This window comes from Panulirus ornatus, chromosome 25, assembly GCF_036320965.1.
Source record: "Panulirus ornatus isolate Po-2019 chromosome 25, ASM3632096v1, whole genome shotgun sequence".
Classification (NCBI taxonomy): Eukaryota; Metazoa; Arthropoda; class Malacostraca; order Decapoda; family Palinuridae; genus Panulirus; species Panulirus ornatus.
In genome coordinates this window covers 13,726,191-13,747,492 of record NC_092248.1, presented here as the reverse complement: position 1 = coordinate 13,747,492, position 21,302 = coordinate 13,726,191, and the positions used below count along the sequence as shown (strand labels likewise).

Genomic DNA, 21,302 nt, shown 5'->3' with positions numbered 1-21,302 from the left:
CTCCAACAACGACACAAACAGCAGGCATACATGCATACAAGCACAGAGTCAACAACAGATGTACAGAGAGAAAACTGGTCTGTATTACATGAGGATACTGAGACGAAGCTACGAGCATGACGAGAGACGTTCACACAGTCTGAAGATCTAGAGACACAGAACACTGACTGACCTCTCCCAGGAGCTTGTGCCTCTCAGGGCCAGCCTTCATGGACCGGAGCCGGTAGGGCACATACCAGAAGCACACGTTGGTGCATTCTGGCTCATCGTTCAGAAGCTCAAACTTGTCAGGGTGTTGCTTCATCCGCTCGATCATGTACCGAGTCATCTCGAACAGGTGGTCGATATGCTTCTCGAAGCCTTCATCTCCCTACAGAGGGTAGCAAATGTGTTGATATGCGGTGAAGTGATTGGTTGTTGAGGTGCTTCATGCCCTCCCCCACCCATTGTGTATGTGGTGTTGCATACAAGCGGGATGCCAACTAATGCTTATTCCTGAGAATATAAATTGAGATGAGTACAAAAAAACAATTGGATGAATAGAACTGTAGACATTTCTAAGAGAGTGACAGTTGGCGTGAGCCAAAAAACAGAATATTGATTGCTTGAGGAAGTCGGGACGTTGAAGGACACACACCACTGCTGCCTGTACTGTGATGAACCAGTTTTTTCACCAGACCAGCCTAGATGGTCTAGCTATCAGACCTAAAGGTCTTACTATCGTGCTTAACGGTCGTACTCAATGGTCCTGTTGTGCGTCGTACTCGAGTCGTACGTCGTACTCAAGGGTCGTACGTCGTATTCACGGTTTGTATCGTCATTTGACCAGGACAGAGTGTTTGGGATGAGGCTGCACACCTGGCCACACTGAGGAAGGTGCGTGCGGCACCCATGACACTTTGACAGGTTTGGGTTCTGGCAAATATTAAGAACGTGGTGTGTGTGTGTGTGTGTGGAGAGAGAGAGAGAGAGAGAGAGAGAGAGAGAGAGAGAGAGAGAGAGAGAGAGAGATAAGGAAGACAAAAGCTTAATTAATCTGTGTCTGCTGAAGTGGAGTATGTTAGGTATGTATACATTATGATAGAAGGATGGGATGGTTTGGTCAGATTGTGGAGTTGTAATGTAGTGTAACAATCCACTGTTAACAATCCACTGTGGGGGCTCATAAAGGAAAAGAACTGTCACTATAAAACACAAGAGGAACAGAACTACAGTAGCTAAGAAACGAAAGAATAACATTTGATTTTCAGGGAATTCATAGACATCACAACGACACATCACAAACTGAGGTTCAAGTGATGTAAAGGAATATCGAAGATTTAGTACCACCGGCTGTAACAGATGACAATGATAATGTTCCAGGAAGGAGCAAGTATGACAGGTAAAAATAAAATGATTTTCATTTGAACCACAAAAGTAATGATCAAAACATCATGAATATTACATGACCAAGAGATGGAAACGTCAACAAGCACACAAACAAGAGCAGGTTTGATACATGTCTATCTATATAGAGAGGTCAACACTACAGGTCTGACTTGTGACAGAAAGAAATAAAAGGTTGTCTGCACCACATGGGGTAAACTTGTAGTTTGATATAAGGGGAAAACAATAATTACAAGAGACTGTTCTAAACGACCACATCAGTGACCAATGTCATATGGTAATGTCACTCAGGTATACAGTTTACTTTATCAAACAAGTCATGACTGAAGCAGGACTATATAATATGGTATCTTAACAAAGATTTCTAACCATGTCTCTGGTGTCTCAACAAAGGTTTCTACAAATGTCTTTGGGAATGCCTACTAGATAAATGGCTGAGCGGAAATGTGACGTTCCTGTTGTGGCTAGAAACATTGCTCCATGGCAAGAACTTTACCTGATTATTTGTAGTGAGTCAGTCTGGCAGGAGACTGTTCCAACCCACCACACATAAATTTCCTTGGCTAACATTACACACACCATAATACCATTATGGTACGTTATTTTACAATCACATTATGGTATGTTATTTCATAATCATATTATGGTATAATTACATTATGGTATGCTGTTTTATGATTATGGTATGTTATTGTATAATTACATTATGGTACGTTATTTCACAATTACATTGTAGTATGTTACTTCATGATTATATTATGGTATGTTATTTTATAATCACATTATGGTACGTTTTTTTACAATTACATTGTAGTATGTTATTTCATAATTATATTATGGCATGTTATGTTATAATTACATTATGGTACGTTATTTTACAATTACATTGTAGTATGTTATTTCATAATTATATTAAGGTATGTTATTTTATAATTACATTATGATACGTTATTTTACATTGTAGTATGTTATTTCATAATTATATTAAGGTATGTTATTTTATAATTACATTATGATACGTTATTTTACATTGTAGTATGTTATTTCATAATTATATTAAGGTATGTTATTTTATAATTACATTATGATACGTTATTTTACATTGTAGTATGTTATTTCATAATTATATTAAGGTATGTTATTTTATAATTACATTATGATACGTTATTTTACATTGTAGTATGTTATTTCATAATTATATTATGGTATGTTTTTTATATTTTCCGGCTCGCCCGCCAGTTGAGACTTGGGGTAGGTGGGTGGGTGGGTGGGGAGGAGTAATGTCTTTCGCTTTGCTATTCTGGTTCTACCATCATCATATTTACTATTGTTTCTACCATCATTATATTTACTATTGTTTCTACCATCATTATATTTACTATTGTTTCTACCATCATCATATTTACTATTGTTTCTACCATCATCATATTTACTATTTTACCATCATCATATTTTCATTGTTGTTTTACAGAAAACGTGATTCTGAACTCTCGGGTCTCCTAATGTCTGTCCTTCCCGTGTGTTCTGCTTAAAATTTTGTGTGAAAGCAAAATGACGTAACACAACCTGACCTAGCCTACTGAATCTGACCTAGCCTCAGGATACCATAGGGAGGCAGTTATACACTCCTCTGGAAATAACAAAAACAAAAAAAAGTACCTTAAGTGTGCGCAGATTACATTGCTTGTGTTGAACGGATTTATTCCCAATTAACTGATATGGTAATATTTGCCTCACAATGTTTGAAATGAATTAAATTATCAATCTTTATTGAAATAATGTTTGAATATATGAAGTGAATTCCATAGGAGGCAAAGGGGTACATCAAAGTAAATGATGGGTGGAAGGTATGTATTAGTGCATCAGTATATCAATACACAAGTTGAATAACGAAAGAGTTTGGATATACCACAGAGAAAAGGAAAAATAAGTAAAAGCCATATACCACTGAGAACAATGCGAGCAATGGAAGGGTAGGAAATATACCTAAGAATGCCAATAAAGTACAGGTTGGGTAGGGGTATACTTAGAGTGCCAGTTGAGTACAGGGAGGGTAGGGATATACCTTTGAAGGTCAGTAAAGTACAGTAAGGGTATACCTTAGAGCGCCAGTGTAGCCAAAGCTTGAAGATGTCGTTGTGACGACCACATTGGATGACCTTGTCACCTGTGTCGTAGTTGACATCGTAGGGCTTGTCTTGCTGGAAGAGGTAGTCGGCACACATCTGGTTGCACGAGATGAGCAGCCCCTGCAGCGGAAAGGGAGGGAGAGTGGTGAGTGGAGAGGAAGGATCATGACGGGGAGACATTAAACTGTTTGGCTCTTGCATCTTCCTGAAAGCTTTGGTACTTACATCTCGCTAGAATTAGCTGTTACTTACATATTTCAGGATATATCAAGAACTCACATATTCCTGAGAGTGTCTTGTGTTCACATGTTCTTACAAGTGTTTAATGCATCTTCAAGCAAGTGCCTGTTGGTACCTACCTTTTCATGAATGTGTTTGATACATATTTTTTTTTTTTTTTACTTTTCATAGTAGCCGACTCGGTACAGCAACGGCAGACTCCACTCGAACTATTTTGATTAAAAAGGTAAAACGATTTTATTGAAAATAATAAAGGATGATTGATTAAGGCTTTCAGTTGTTGTTAATAGGATGGCCTTGATTACGGCCTCAGCTGTTCGTGCCGTTCTCAGGTAACATAAAAAATCACAGAACTCACGTCTAGCCAATCTTACTACAAGACTGGTGGAAGAAGATTCAATCGTAGATATGCAGGCAAATTACACCTTTGCAGACTAGAACTGCTGCTTAGAGCTTAAAAGAATAATAATAATGGTATCTATAAAACATCCACAGCGTCAAGTTTATTTTTATATGATTACTGGGTTGAGCTGTCGTCCTCTTACGTCTAATGGCAAGTGTCATCCTCTTACATCTAATGGCAAGAAACGAGTGAAATCCAGGAAAAGTTATAGGTAGTTATTTGCATTTGTACACTGCAGAACTTAACCTGATTACCATGTCTACACTCGAAGATGCAACACAGAGGAAATATATTTAAGAGTGACGAGAGGAAGGAAAGTAGATTAAGAATAGAGAGTAAAATCGTCGATTTAAGAATGTATAGTGTTGATGAATGTATAGTCATGAACGTAAAGTGTTGATGAATGTAGTGTTGATGAATGTATAGTGATGATGAACGTATAGTGCTGATGGATGTATAGTGTTGATGAATGTATAGTGTTGATGGATTTATAGTGTTGATGAACGTATAGTGTTGATGAATGTATAGTGTTGATGAATGTATAGTGTTGATGGATTTATAGTGTTGATGAACGTATAGTGTTGATGAATGTATAGTGTTGATGAATGTATAGTGTTGATGAATGTATAGTGTTGATGAACATATAGTGTTGATGAATGTATAGTGTTGATGGATGTATAGTGTTGAATGTATAGTGATGATGAACGTATAGTGTTGATGAATGAAAAAAAGTAATTTATGGAGAAAAGAGAGAACACAGGTGATAGGACCCAACCCACAGGGACACCACTGCTGGCAGGATAACAGGGAGGATTTACTACGTCCACCAACACTAATATGGGACGATTGGAAGGAAAACTATACACAAGAGAACACAGGGAAGCCAAGAGAAGAAAATTAATGAGACGGATGCTTTGGAGATGTACTTACATCTTCCTGGAAGTGTCGGGTACTTACATCTTTCTGGAAGTGTCGGGTACTTACATCTTCCTGGAAGTGTCGGGTACTTACATCTTTCTGGAAGTGTCGGGTACTTACATCTTCCTGGAAGTGTCGGGTACTTACATCTTCCTGGAAGTGTCCGGTACTTGCATCTTCCTGGAAGTGTCGGGTACTTACATCTTCCTGGAAGTGTCCGGTACTTACATCTTCCTGGAAGTGTCGGGTACTTACATCTTCCTTGAAGTGTCCGGTACTTACATCTTCCTGGAAGTGTCGGGTACTTACATCTTCCTTGAAGTGTCCGGTACTTACATCTTCCTGGAAGTGTCGGGTACTTGCATCTTCCTGGAAGTGTCCGGTACTTACATCTTCCTGGAAGTGTCGGGTACTTACATCTTCCTGGAAGTGTCGGGTACTTACATCTTCCTGGAAGTGTCGGGTACTTACATCTTCCTGGAAGTGTCCGGTACTTACATCTTCCTGGAAGTGTCCGGTACTTACATCTTCCTGGAAGTGTCCGGTACTTACATCTTCCTGGAAGTGTCCGGTACTTACATCTTCCTGGAAGTGTCCGGTACTTACATCTTCCTGGAAGTGGACTGTAGAACACTGGAGGAGGACGCCCATTAGTTTATGGGGGTTCCAGGTGATGGAGTTGGAGCGCTCCACACCGGCCATCTTGTGCCTCTGGTTCTTGGAGAGCAGCACCCCGCCGCCCCAGGCAGCCTGCAACACCCAAGATATATAATCACTACATAGCACGTCCAACTTTCCCTTCGTTACCCACTTCAATCTCACCACCTATCTGTCCGGACATCTACTTACTCCAGGGGTCATTATAAAGTTATTATAGCCACACATGCCATCATAACCGTAGATATAATTATAGCTATATAGATCAGAGCAGTCGTATGGCTCACTGTGAGCAAAGAATTTAAAGATATTTCAAGATTAAAGAAAATGTTTGACGAATTAATTATTATGAACGTAAGGTCATTTAAGAAGAGAGTAAATCATCATGATCAAAGAATTCGATAAAAAAAAAAAATCCCATAGAACACAATGTTTACCGAGATCAAACATAAATGAAACGAAACACAAAGTTTTGGTTAGCTAGAACAAGAAAGTTCGTAACTAATGACAAAACATATGAAGAAATTTTGAGATAAAAATGGAAAATATATCATTTCAAACCAAACAGCATGAATGTAACAATTCAGTGCTATCAACACAAAGACTACTGAAAATGGCGATAACCGAAATTCAAATAAGGATTCGGTGTTCATATTTAGGGGGACAAACTTTGAAGATAAAACACCTGAGTGCTTCAATACACAGATGCACCACACAGGGACTGAGGCTTTTATATACTATATAAGTATAAACACAAGTATTATAATCTTGTGAATCATATCAACCACAAGATCAAATCAGTAACTTTTTCGATGTATACAACTCAAAAGTTAGCATTAAAAACTATTGTAAACCATATATACACATGCAACACTATCAGGAACTTATAAACCCAAGCAACAGATGCAGAAACATGTAAACACCCTTATCCTGACAACACTGTTACAAAGGACCGCATATACACAGGTCATATACACAGTCAACAGGGACTCACATCGACATGAAACCAAAGCTTGTGCTTCTCACAGACGTCGGCAATGGCATGGAGAGGGTCGAAGGCGCCCATGACAGTGGTGCCAGCTGTGGCGCACACCAGGAAGGGCACCTTTCCCTTGCCCTTAGCATCCTGGATCATCCTGTCCAGCTCCGCTGGGATCATACGGCCCCTGCGGCAGGTGATTCAACGTCACACAGTGGCAGGCCGAACACAATATGGCACCACATGAAACATCAAGCAAAATAAAATAGCATCAAGTGAAGCAAAAAAAAGGTTAAACAAAGCAAAATAGCATCAAGTGAAACGAAATAGCATTGAAGATAATAGCATCAAGCGAAGAAAATAACATCAAATGAACCAGAATAGCTTCTTCAAGTTGAGGCAAAATAGCATCAAAGTTAAATCAAACTCCATCAAGTAGAGCAAAATAACATCAACTGAAACAGACCAAGCATTAAACTAAAGAAATTAATGTCATGTGAAACAAAACAGTGTCAAGACAAAGAACATTGAGTCAAGTGAAAAAAAATAGTGTCAGGGGAGTATAGTACTGTCAAGTTAAAGAAAATAGTGTTAAAAGAAAGAAAGCAATGTCAAGTGAAAGAAATTAGTGCCATGAGAAAGAAAATAAGATCGAGTAAAACAAAACAGCACCAAATTAAATAAAATTTCATGAATTTCAACAAAATAGCAACACGCAAAACAAAATAGCATCAACCAATATATATATATATATATATATATATATATATATATATATATATATATATATATATATATATATATATATAACAAACCCGGGACACAAAATATCATCTGCGGTGCTTTTGTTGGGAACAAAAGAATATCCCTCTGATGTTGGAAGGAACTACTTGAAATAGCATCAAAAGTCAGAACTACCGTTAAAAATATCAACGAGCGAAACGAAAGAAAATCAAAAGGAATGAGAAAAATTAACAACCTCCTTTGTAAGTGAAAAGGAGGAGTGACTGAAAGAAACAGAACTGACGCTAGGAGCAGAGGTAATCCCTAGGAAATAAACTACCTTCAGTGGGCTGGGTGGTTGAGAAGTATAATAAAGAAAAATAACAGAGGTACATAACAACACTGGCATTACTATCAGAAGAAACTTGCTTGCCCAGCCTGGGAAGAAACTACACTCAGCATAGGAAGAAACTTTCATCAATTTGGGAAGAAATTAGCATTAGTGTGGGAAGAAACTAGCATTAGTGTGGGAAGAAACTAGCATTACTGTGGGAAGAATCAAGCATTAGTGTGGGAAGAATCTAGCATTAGTGTGGGAAGAAACTAGCATTAGTGTGGTAAGAATCTAGCATTAATGTGGGAAGAAACTAGCATTAGTGTGGTAAGAATCTACCATTAGTGTGGGAAGAATCTAGCATTAGCAAGGAAAGAAACTAGCGTTAGAGTAGGTGAAAACTAGCATTTATGTGGGTAATATTAAAACAATACTATGAGCCTAGGAAGAAACTAGCATCAATGGGAGGACACCAGCGGCGGCAGTTGAGAAGAATGCATCTTAACAAGAAACTTATATCAACGTGGAAACTAAATCAGCACACGAGCGTCAACTTAATGTAAGCAGGAATCAAAATCTACCAAGCATCAATTAATGGGATTAGGGAGGATATCAGAGCAAAAGAACTGAAAAAGCTGCTATTAAGAAAACACAGGACTATGAGAGGTAAATAGGAAAAAAATCAGTTGAAGTTTTAGGATGGAAAGTCGTCAAGAAAAGAAAACTGAAAAATGTGATATCTGACAAGACAGACCGGATTGGTTAGTTTCTGTGAGTCAAAATAGTATCAAGACAAATTATGCTGGAAACAGTTTTAACACTACGCCTGCTATCAAACATAAGATTTGTGAAGTAAATGTATAGCTCACTAAGGTTATCTATCTCATTTAAAGCCATATACATTATGATCTAAAGTATTTTCACCTCTTAACATTCCATGGTGAGGGCTGACGACTCAGCTATGGTACGGTTAATGATGTTACCGTGACGTGTACTGACACAGCTGGGCTGGGTTTCACATCACTTCCAAGTACAATGGGCTTTTTGCATACAGACCACACGACATAGCTATACTTAATAGCGTTATAATAATTTCTAAATTATTTGACCTATATATCTCTCTGGGAAACCAGTCCTTATCGTCTCCTAGATCTGATGGGAATATAAGGAAGCAGTCTACCTCTAGTTCTCTCAGTGCTTGTCATCAACCCTGTTGGAGGGCTGCACATCCCCCCCCCCTCCCCCACCTCCTGGGGGAGTATTTATCAATGCAATAGTATCCGTGATATGATTTTCTGGGCGCCCTTATCATCCTCCACTGAAATATTCCAAGCTGCATCTTTCTAAGGACAAACTTTCTAATGTTTATGTAAGGTTCTCCAAGTTTCTTAGCCATCTGGTCAAGTCCGGATGTTGTCATAATACAGGAGGAGACAATGGGGTTTGGTGGGGGAGCACAAGGAGGGACGCGACCAAACGCTATATGGAAAATTCAAGGTTTAAGATTTATACCTGACACCGGAGTATCCTGCTATATTACACAAAAATATTATTGGTGAAAAATGCAAGGATTCTTTTCTCAAATATAAGTGAAAGTTGTATCATGCAGTGAATCACCAGCTGTAGGTTATACCTCCAAATTTAAATCAAACTTTATGTGGAGGATGGAGGACAGATAACGAGAGAACATCAGAGGGAGTTCACACAGGATATCTGGAACACAACAATATTATGAACCAGTTGTACCAGTGACCCTGAGGCAGACATCATCACGAGAGACGGAGACTCACGCTGCATCATCACTTACTTCTCATCGACGGGCACTTCCAGGAGGTTGTCCGTACCCAGGCCCATGGCGGAGGCAGCGCCCTTCAGCGAGTAGTGACTCTGGCCAAGAAATAGAAGGAAAATCAGTTGGAGAAGAAATTGGCGTTTACAGACGACAGAATAAGACTGGCTCACGTGGAGAACATGACTCACGTGAACGGAGGTGAACGTGACTCACGTGGATGGAGGTGAACATGCAGAGCTCGCCGGGCAGTGCTCGAAGACCCTTGGTCTTGTACTCAGGGAACATCTTGTGCCTGGCAGCCATGGCGGCGTACAGATTACTGATGGATCCTCCTGGTGCGAGGATACTGTCTCCTGCCTTGTACCCGATGATCTTCCTCATGTGTCGCATTGTCATCTGCCGACAACACCTCACATCAGTACCCACACACCTCCCATCATTACCCACACACCTCCCTTCATTACCCACACACCTACCATCATTACCCACACACCTACCATCATTACCCACACACCTCACATCAGTGCCCACACATCTTACATCAGTATCCACACACCTACCATCATTACCCACACACCTCCCATCATTACCCACACACCTCCCTTCATTACCCACACACCTCCCATCATTACCCACACTCCTACCATCATTACCCACACACCTCACATCAGTGCCCACACATCTTACATCAGTATCCACACACCTACCATCATTACCCACACACCTCCCATCATTACCCACACACCTCCCATCATTACCCACACACCTCCCATCATTACCCACACTCCTACCATCATTACCCACACACCTCACATCAGTGCCCACACATCTTACATCAGTATCCACACACCTCCCATCAGTACCCAAACACCTGCGGGGGAGTAACCCAAGGTGACCTGCGGGGGATAGTGACCCATGGTGACCTGCGGAGGCGAGTGACCCATGATGACCTGCAGGGGGAGAGTGACCCATGGTGACCTGCGGGCCGAGTAAACCATGTTTGACCTGCGGGGGAGAGTGACCCATGGTGACCTAAGGGGGTGCAACCCATGGTGACCTGCGGAGGGATAGAAACCCAAGGAGACCGAGGGGGAGAGTGACCCATGGTGACCTACGGGGGAGTGACCCACGTTGACCTGCGGGGGAAAGTGTCTCATGGTGACCTGCGGGGGAAGAGTAACCCATGGTGATCTGCGGGAGTGACCCATGATGACCAGCAGGAGGGTACACACAGTAATGAGTTATACAGGAAACATTACTGTAGCCACTAGGGCATTACTGAGCCATGAGGCTTCCATTATTATATATGATAACGTTAACCTTACCATCATAAACTTATACTGCTACTTATACGGTAAACCTTACCGTCATAAACTTATACTGCTACTTATACGGTAAACCTTACCGTCATAAACTTATACTGCTACTTATAAGGTAAACCTTAACGTCATAAGCTTGTACTGCTACTTTAAGGTAAACCTTAACGTCATAAACTTATACTGCTATTTATAAGGTAAACCTTACCGTCATAAACTTATACTGCTATTTATAAGGTAAACCTTACCGTCATAAACTTATACTGCTATTTATAAGGTAAACCTTACCGTCATAAACTTATACGCGACTTATAAGGTAAACCTTACCGTCATAAAAGCAACAATCACTGAAAATGTTGATTTCATTGTAAAGTTAACTTAAACCACTAAACTTTACTCTCAAGTAGAACTGTTCTTAACACGATTCTACAAACACAGTATTATACAAATACAATATTAGTGAGGTAATATCACATTACTACCGTGAAATACGGTCATACTTGTGTGAAACAGGGTCATATTAAAGTAAGGTATGGTTACATTAGTGTGAAGGAAGATCACGTTAGCGTGATGCCAGTTGACTAGACTCACGTGTTCCATGAGGATGAAGACTGGTGCTATCTCGTAGGTAAACATGTTGGTGTTGGCTGCAGCCGTCAGCCACTCGCCCGCCAACGATATAACCTCCATCCCGCATGACAACTGGTTCATGAACCGGGGGTGACCTGTGAACCACAGAACAATACCACGTGAGGCAGGGGTACAAGGGTAGGGAAGGTGAGGAGGTCAAGAGAAAGGGGCAAGGGTTGAAAAAGAGGGCAAATGAGAATTGGGGTGAGAGAGTATCATTAGATTTTATGGAGAATAAAAAGATGTTTTGAAAGGAAGTAAATATCGTGCGTAAAACAACAGAACAAATGGGAAGGAGGTAATAACAGGTAGTGGTGAAGTGAGATGGAATGAGTATTTTGAAAGTTTGTTAATGTGTTCGATGATAGAGTGGCAGATATAGGGTGTTTTGGTCGGGATGGTGTGCGAAGTGAGAGGGTCAGGGAATATGGTATGGTAGACAGAAAAGAGGTAGTGAAAGCTTTGCGGAAGATGAAATCCGGCAAGGCGGCAGGTTTGGATGGTATTGCAGTGGAATTTATTTAAAAAAAAAAAGGGGGTGACTGTGTTTTTGATTGGTTGGTAAGGATATTCAGTGTATGTATGGACCATGGTGAAGTGTCTGAGGATTGGCGGAATGCACGCATAGTGCCACTGTACAAAGGCATAGGGGATAAAGGTGAATGTTCAAATTACAGAGGCATAAGTTTGTTAAGTATTCCTGGGAAATTATATGGGAGGGTATTGAGTGAGAGGGTGAAGGCTTCTACAGAGCATTAGATTGGGGAAGAGCAGTGTGGTTTCAGAAATGGTAGAGGATGTGTGGATTAGGTGTTTGCTTTGAAGAATGTACGTGAGAAATACGTAGAACAACAAATGGATTTGCATGTAGAATTTATGGATCTGGAGAAAGCATATGATAGGGTTGATAAAGATGCTTTGTGGAAGGTTTTAAGAGTATATGGTGTGGATGGTAAGTTGCCAGAAGCAGTGAAAAGTTTTACCAAGGATGTAAGGCATGTGCACGAGTAGGAAGAGAGGAGAGTGATTGGTTCTCAGTGAATGTCGGTCTGCGGCAGGGGGGTGTGATGTCCCCATGGTTGTTTGATTTGCTGATGGATGGGGTGGTTAGGGAGGTGAATGCAAGAGCATTGGAGAGAAGGGCGAGTATGCAGTCAGTTGGGGATGAGAGGACCTGGGAAGTGAGTCAGTCGTTGTTCGCTCTAATGGCTGATTCATGTGAGAAACTGCAGAAGTTGGTGACTGAGTTTGAAAAAGTGTGTGAAAGGAGAAAGTTGAGAGTAAATGAGAAAAAGAGCAAGGTTATTACGTTCAGTAAGGTTGAAGGACGAGTTAATTGGGATGTGAGTTTGAATGGAGAAAAACTGGAGGAAGTGAAGTGTTTTAGATTTCTGGGAGTGGACTTAGCAGCAGATGGAACAATGGAAAAGGAAGCGAGTCACAGGGTGAGGAAGGTGGGCGAAGGTTCTGGGAGCAATGAAGAATGTGTGGAAGGAGAGAAAGCTGTCTAGGAGAACACAAATGGGTATGTTTGAAGGAATAGTGGTTCCAACAATGTTTTACGGCTGCGAGGCTTGGGCTATAGATAGGGTTGTACGGAGGAGGGTTGATGAGTTGGAAATGAAATGTATGAGGACAATATGTGGTGTAAGGTGGTTTGATCGAATGAGTACTGAAAGGGTAAGGGAGATGTGTGGAAATAAAAAGAGTGTGGTTGAGAGAACAGAAGAGGATGTGCTGAAATGGTTTGGACATATGGAGAGTATGAGTGAAGAAAGACTGACAAAGAGGATATACGTGTGGAGGGAACAAGGAGAAACGGGAGACCAAACTGGAGGGGGAAGGATGGAGTGAAAAAGATTTTGAGCGATCGGGGCCTGAACGTACAGGAGGGTGAGAGCTGTTCAAGGAGTAGAGTGAATTAGAATGATGCAATATACCGGGGTAGACGTGCTGTCAATGGGGTAGCGATGGAGTTTCCAGTGAGGCGGGGTAGCGACAGGAATGGATGAAGGAAAGCAAGTATGAATATCTACTTGTGTATATATGCATATATCTGTGCATATATATATATATATATATATATATATATATATATATATATATATATATATATATATATATATTATACTTTGTCGCTGTCTCCCGCGTTAGCGAGGTAGCGCAAGGAAACAGACGAAAGAATGGCCTAACCCACCCACATTCACATGTATATACATAAACGTCCACACACGCATATATACATACCTATACATTTCAACGTACACATACATATATATACACCGACATATACATACATACACATGTGCATATTCATACATGCTGCCTTCATCCATTCCCGCCGCCACCCCGCCACACATGAAATGACACCCCCTACCCCGCATGCGCGCGAGGTATTGCTAGGAAAAGAAAACAAAGGCTGCATTCGTTCACACTCAGTCTCTAGCTGTCATGTGTAATGCACCGAAACCACAGCTCCCTTTCCACATCTAGGCCCCACAAAACTTTCCATGGTTTACCCCGGACACTTCACATGCCCTGGTTCAATCCATTGACAGCACGTCGACCCCGGTATACCACATCGTTCCAATTCACTCTATGCCTTGCATACCTTTCACCCTCCTGTATGTTCAGGCCCCGATCGCTCAAAATCTTTTTCACTCCATCCTTCCACCTCCAATTTGGTCTCCCACTTCTCCTCGTTCTCTCCACCTCTGACACATATAACCTCTTGGTCAATCTTTCCTCACTCATTCTCTCCATGTAACCAGACCATTTCAAAACACCCTCTTCTGCTCTCTCAACAACACTCTTTTTATTACCACACATCTCTCTTCCCCTTCCATTAGTTACTCGATCAAACCACCTAACACCACATATTGTCCGCAAACATCTCATTTCCAACACATCCACCCTCCTCCGCACAACTCTATCTATAGCCCACGCCTCGCAACCATATAACATTGTTGGGACCACTATTCCTTCAAACATACCCATATTTGCTTTCCGAAATAATTTCTCGCCTTCCACACATTTTTCAACGCTCCCTGAACTTTCGCCCCCTCTCCCACCCTGTGACTCACTTCCGCTTCCTTGGTTCCATCCGCTGCCAAATCCACTCGCAGATATCTAAAACACTTCACTTCCTCCAGTTTTTCTCCATTCAAACTTACCTCCCAACTGACATGTCCCTGAACCCTACGGTACCTAATAACCTTGCTCTTATTCACATTTACTCTCAGCTTTCTTCTTTCACATACTTTACCAAACTCAGTCACCAGCTTCAGCAGTTTCTCACCCGAATCAGCCACCAGTGCTGTATCATCAGCGAACAACAATTTACTCACTTCCCAAGCTCTCTCATCCACAACAGACTGCATACTTGCCCCTCTTTCCAAAACTCTTGCACTTACCTCCCTAACAACCCTATCCATAAACAAATTAAACAACCATGGAGACATCACGCACCCCAACCGCAAAACGACATTCACTGAGAACCAATCACTTTCTTTTCTTCCTACTCGTACACATGCCTTACATCCTCGATAAAACCTTTTCAATGCTTCTAGCAACTTGCCTCCCACACCATATATTCTTAATACCTTCCACAGAGCATTTCTAACCACTCTATCATATAGCTTCTCCAGATCCATAAATGCTACATACATATCCATTTGCTTTTCTAAGTATTTCTCACATACGTTCTTCAAAGCAAACACCTGATCCACACATCCTCTACTACTTCTGAAACCGCACTGCTCTTCCCCAATCTGATGCTCTGTACATGCCTTCATCCTCTCAATCAATGCCCTTCCATATAATCTCCCAGGAATACTGAACAGACTTATACCTCTGTAATTTAAACAATCACCTTTATCCCCTTTGCCTTTGTACAATAGCACTATGCAAGCATTCCGCCAATCCTCAGGCACCTCATCATGAGCCATACATACATCAATTATCCTTACCAACCAGTCAACAACACAGTCAACCCCTTTTTTAATAAATTCCACTGCAATACCATCGAACCTCGCCGCCTTGCCGGCTTTCATCTTCCGCGAAGCTTTTATTACCTCTTCTCTGTTTACCTAATCATTCTCCCTAACCCTCTCACTTCGCACACCACCTCGACCAAAACACCTTATATCTGCCACTCTATCATCAAACACATTCAACAAACCTTCAAAATACTCACTCCATCTTCTCACATCACCACTACTTGTTATTACTTCCCCATTAGCCCCCTTTACCGATGTTCCCATTTGTTTTCCTATCTTACGCACTTTATTTACCTCCTTCCAAAACATCTTTTAATATATATATATATATAATATATATATATATATATATATATATATATATATATACCCCTGGGGATAGGGGAGAAAGAATACTTCCCACGTATTCCCTGCGTGTCGTAGAAGGCGACTAAAAGGGAAGGGAGCGGGGGGCTGGAAATCCTCCCCTCTTTTTTTTTTCCTCAAAGAAGGAACAGAGAAGGGGGCCAGATGAGGATATTCCCTCAAAGGCCCAGTCCTCTGTTCTTAACGCTACCTTGCTAACGCGGGAAATGGCGAATAGTATGAAAGAAAAAGAAAAAAAAAAAAAAAATATATATATATATATATATATATATATATATATATATATATATATATATATATATATATATATGTGTGTGTGTGTGTGTGTGTGTGTGTGTGTGTGTGTATGTGTGTGTGTGTGTGTGTGTGTGTGTGTGTGTGTGTGTGTGTGTATAAGAGTGGATGGGCCATTCTTTGTTTCTTGGCGCTACCTCGCTGACGCGGGAAACAGCGATTAAATATAACAATAATAATAAGGGAGTGGGGGAGGAATGGGATGTATTTAGGGAATCAGTGATGGATTGCGCAAAAGATGCTTGTGGCATGAGAAGAGTGGGAGGTGGGTTGATTAGAAAGGGTAGTGAGTGGTGGGATGAAGAAGTAAGAGTATTAGTGAAAGAGAAGAGAGAGGCATTTGGACGATTTTTGCAGGGAAAAAATGCAATTGAGTGGGAGATGTATAAAAGAAAGAGACAGGAGGTCAAGAGAAAGGTGCAAGAGGTGAAAAAAAGGGCAAATGAGAGTTGGGGTGAGAGAGTATCATTAAATTTTAGGAGAATAAAAAGATGTTCTGGAAGGAGGTAAATAAAGTGCGTAAGACAAGGAGCAAATGGGAACTTCAGTGAAGGGCGCAAATGGGGAGGTGATAACAGGTAGTGGTGAAGTGAGATGGAATGAGTATTTTGAAAGTTTGTTAATGTGTTCGATGATAGAGTGGCAGATATAGGGTGTTTTGGTCGGGATGGTGTGCGAAGTGAGAGGGTCAGGGAATATGGTATGGTAGACAGAAAAGAGGTAGTGAAAGCTTTGCGGAAGATGAAATCCGGCAAGGCGGCAGGTTTGGATGGTATTGCAGTGGAATTTATTTAAAAAAAAAAAGGGGGTGACTGTGTTTTTGATTGGTTGGTAAGGATATTCAGTGTATGTATGGACCATGGTGAAGTGTCTGAGGATTGGCGGAATGCACGCATAGTGCCACTGTACAAAGGCATAGGGGATAAAGGTGAATGTTCAAATTACAGAGGCATAAGTTTGTTAAGTATTCCTGGGAAATTATATGGGAGGGTATTGAGTGAGAGGGTGAAGGCTTCTACAGAGCATTAGATTGGGGAAGAGCAGTGTGGTTTCAGAAATGGTAGAGGATGTGTGGATTAGGTGTTTGCTTTGAAGAATGTACGTGAGAAATACGTAGAACAACAAATGGATTTGCATGTAGAATTTATGGATCTGGAGAAAGCATATGATAGGGTTGATAAAGATGCTTTGTGGAAGGTTTTAAGAGTATATGGTGTGGATGGTAAGTTGCCAGAAGCAGTGAAAAGTTTTACCAAGGATGTAAGGCATGTGCACGAGTAGGAAGAGAGGAGAGTGATTGGTTCTCAGTGAATGTCGGTCTGCGGCAGGGGGGTGTGATGTCCCCATGGTTGTTTGATTTGCTGATGGATGGGGTGGTTAGGGAGGTGAATGCAAGAGCATTGGAGAGAAGGGCGAGTATGCAGTCAGTTGGGGATGAGAGGACCTGGGAAGTGAGTCAGTCGTTGTTCGCTCTAATGGCTGATTCATGTGAGAAACTGCAGAAGTTGGTGACTGAGTTTGAAAAAGTGTGTGAAAGGAGAAAGTTGAGAGTAAATGAGAAAAAGAGCAAGGTTATTACGTTCAGTAAGGTTGAAGGACGAGTTAATTGGGATGTGAGTTTGAATGGAGAAAAACTGGAGGAAGTGAAGTGTTTTAGATTTCTGGGAGTGGACTTAGCAGCAGATGGAACAATGGAAAAGGAAGCGAGTCACAGGGTGAGGAAGGTGGGCGAAGGTTCTGGGAGCAATGAAGAATGTGTGGAAGGAGAGAAAGCTGTCTAGGAGAACACAAATGGGTATGTTTGAAGGAATAGTGGTTCCAACAATGTTTTACGGCTGCGAGGCTTGGGCTATAGATAGGGTTGTACGGAGGAGGGTTGATGAGTTGGAAATGAAATGTATGAGGACAATATGTGGTGTAAGGTGGTTTGATCGAATGAGTACTGAAAGGGTAAGGGAGATGTGTGGAAATAAAAAGAGTGTGGTTGAGAGAACAGAAGAGGATGTGCTGAAATGGTTTGGACATATGGAGAGTATGAGTGAAGAAAGACTGACAAAGAGGATATACGTGTGGAGGGAACAAGGAGAAACGGGAGACCAAACTGGAGGGGGAAGGATGGAGTGAAAAAGATTTTGAGCGATCGGGGCCTGAACGTACAGGAGGGTGAGAGCTGTTCAAGGAGTAGAGTGAATTAGAATGATGCAATATACCGGGGTAGACGTGCTGTCAATGGGGTAGCGATGGAGTTTCCAGTGAGGCGGGGTAGCGACAGGAATGGATGAAGGAAAGCAAGTATGAATATCTACTTGTGTATATATGCATATATCTGTGCATATATATATATATATATATATATATATATATATATATATATATATATATATATATATATATATATTATACTTTGTCGCTGTCTCCCGCGTTAGCGAGGTAGCGCAAGGAAACAGACGAAAGAATGGCCTAACCCACCCACATTCACATGTATATACATAAACGTCCACACACGCATATATACATACCTATACATTTCAACGTACACATACATATATATACACCGACATATACATACATACACATGTGCATATTCATACATGCTGCCTTCATCCATTCCCGCCGCCACCCCGCCACACATGAAATGACACCCCCTACCCCGCATGCGCGCGAGGTATTGCTAGGAAAAGAAAACAAAGGCTGCATTCGTTCACACTCAGTCTCTAGCTGTCATGTGTAATGCACCGAAACCACAGCTCCCTTTCCACATCTAGGCCCCACAAAACTTTCCATGGTTTACCCCGGACACTTCACATGCCCTGGTTCAATCCATTGACAGCACGTCGACCCCGGTATACCACATCGTTCCAATTCACTCTATGCCTTGCATACCTTTCACCCTCCTGTATGTTCAGGCCCCGATCGCTCAAAATCTTTTTCACTCCATCCTTCCACCTCCAATTTGGTCTCCCACTTCTCCTCGTTCTCTCCACCTCTGACACATATAACCTCTTGGTCAATCTTTCCTCACTCATTCTCTCCATGTAACCAGACCATTTCAAAACACCCTCTTCTGCTCTCTCAACAACACTCTTTTTATTACCACACATCTCTCTTCCCCTTCCATTAGTTACTCGATCAAACCACCTAACACCACATATTGTCCGCAAACATCTCATTTCCAACACATCCACCCTCCTCCGCACAACTCTATCTATAGCCCACGCCTCGCAACCATATAACATTGTTGGGACCACTATTCCTTCAAACATACCCATATTTGCTTTCCGAAATAATTTCTCGCCTTCCACACATTTTTCAACGCTCCCTGAACTTTCGCCCCCTCTCCCACCCTGTGACTCACTTCCGCTTCCTTGGTTCCATCCGCTGCCAAATCCACTCGCAGATATCTAAAACACTTCACTTCCTCCAGTTTTTCTCCATTCAAACTTACCTCCCAACTGACATGTCCCTGAACCCTACGGTACCTAATAACCTTGCTCTTATTCACATTTACTCTCAGCTTTCTTCTTTCACATACTTTACCAAACTCAGTCACCAGCTTCAGCAGTTTCTCACCCGAATCAGCCACCAGTGCTGTATCATCAGCGAACAACAATTTACTCACTTCCCAAGCTCTCTCATCCACAACAGACTGCATACTTGCCCCTCTTTCCAAAACTCTTGCACTTACCTCCCTAACAACCCTATCCATAAACAAATTAAACAACCATGGAGACATCACGCACCCCAACCGCAAAACGACATTCACTGAGAACCAATCACTTTCTTTTCTTCCTACTCGTACACATGCCTTACATCCTCGATAAAACCTTTTCAATGCTTCTAGCAACTTGCCTCCCACACCATATATTCTTAATACCTTCCACAGAGCATTTCTAACCACTCTATCATATAGCTTCTCCAGATCCATAAATGCTACATACATATCCATTTGCTTTTCTAAGTATTTCTCACATACGTTCTTCAAAGCAAACACCTGATCCACACATCCTCTACTACTTCTGAAACCGCACTGCTCTTCCCCAATCTGATGCTCTGTACATGCCTTCATCCTCTCAATCAATGCCCTTCCATATAATCTCCCAGGAATACTGAACAGACTTATACCTCTGTAATTTAAACAATCACCTTTATCCCCTTTGCCTTTGTACAATAGCACTATGCAAGCATTCCGCCAATCCTCAGGCACCTCATCATGAGCCATACATACATCAATTATCCTTACCAACCAGTCAACAACACAGTCAACCCCTTTTTTAATAAATTCCACTGCAATACCATCGAACCTCGCCGCCTTGCCGGCTTTCATCTTCCGCGAAGCTTTTATTACCTCTTCTCTGTTTACCTAATCATTCTCCCTAACCCTCTCACTTCGCACACCACCTCGACCAAAACACCTTATATCTGCCACTCTATCATCAAACACATTCAACAAACCTTCAAAATACTCACTCCATCTTCTCACATCACCACTACTTGTTATTACTTCCCCATTAGCCCCCTTTACCGATGTTCCCATTTGTTTTCCTATCTTACGCACTTTATTTACCTCCTTCCAAAACATCTTTTAATATATATATATATATATATATATATATATATATATATATATATATATATATATATATATACCCCTGGGGATAGGGGAGAAAGAATACTTCCCACGTATTCCCTGCGTGTCGTAGAAGGCGACTAAAAGGGAAGGGAGCGGGGGGCTGGAAATCCTCCCCTCTTTTTTTTTTTTCTCAAAGAAGGAACAGAGAAGGGGGCCAGATGAGGATATTCCCTCAAAGGCCCAGTCCTCTGTTCTTAACGCTACCTTGCTAACGCGGGAAATGGCGAATAGTATGAAAGAAAAAGAAAAAAAAAAAAAAAAAAAATATATATATATATATATATATATATATATATATATATATATATATATATATATATATGTGTGTGTGTGTGTGTGTGTGTGTGTGTGTGTGTGTATGTGTGTGTGTGTGTGTGTGTGTGTGTGTGTGTGTGTGTGTGTGTGTATAAGAGTGGATGGGCCATTCTTTGTTTCTTGGCGCTACCTCGCTGACGCGGGAAACAGCGATTAAATATAACAATAATAATAAGGGGAGTGGGGGAGGAA

The 21,302-nt window shown here is 41.3% G+C and overlaps 1 protein-coding gene across 1 annotated transcript in view; it reads right to left on the bottom strand.

The window, feature by feature from the left end:
• Positions 1-21,302, bottom strand: part of Gad1 (glutamate decarboxylase) — a 151,568-nt gene that overhangs the window by 13,261 nt on the left and 117,005 nt on the right. The window contains exons 3-9 of the mRNA XM_071677657.1: positions 11,469-11,602; positions 9,775-9,957; positions 9,577-9,656; positions 6,728-6,899; positions 5,683-5,826; positions 3,486-3,635; positions 173-370 (exon numbers count right to left, since the gene is read on the bottom strand). Coding sequence (XP_071533758.1) covers positions 173-370; positions 3,486-3,635; positions 5,683-5,826; positions 6,728-6,899; positions 9,577-9,656; positions 9,775-9,957; positions 11,469-11,602 — 1,061 coding nt within the window. The remainder of the gene's footprint in view (positions 1-172; positions 371-3,485; positions 3,636-5,682; positions 5,827-6,727; positions 6,900-9,576; positions 9,657-9,774; positions 9,958-11,468; positions 11,603-21,302) is intronic.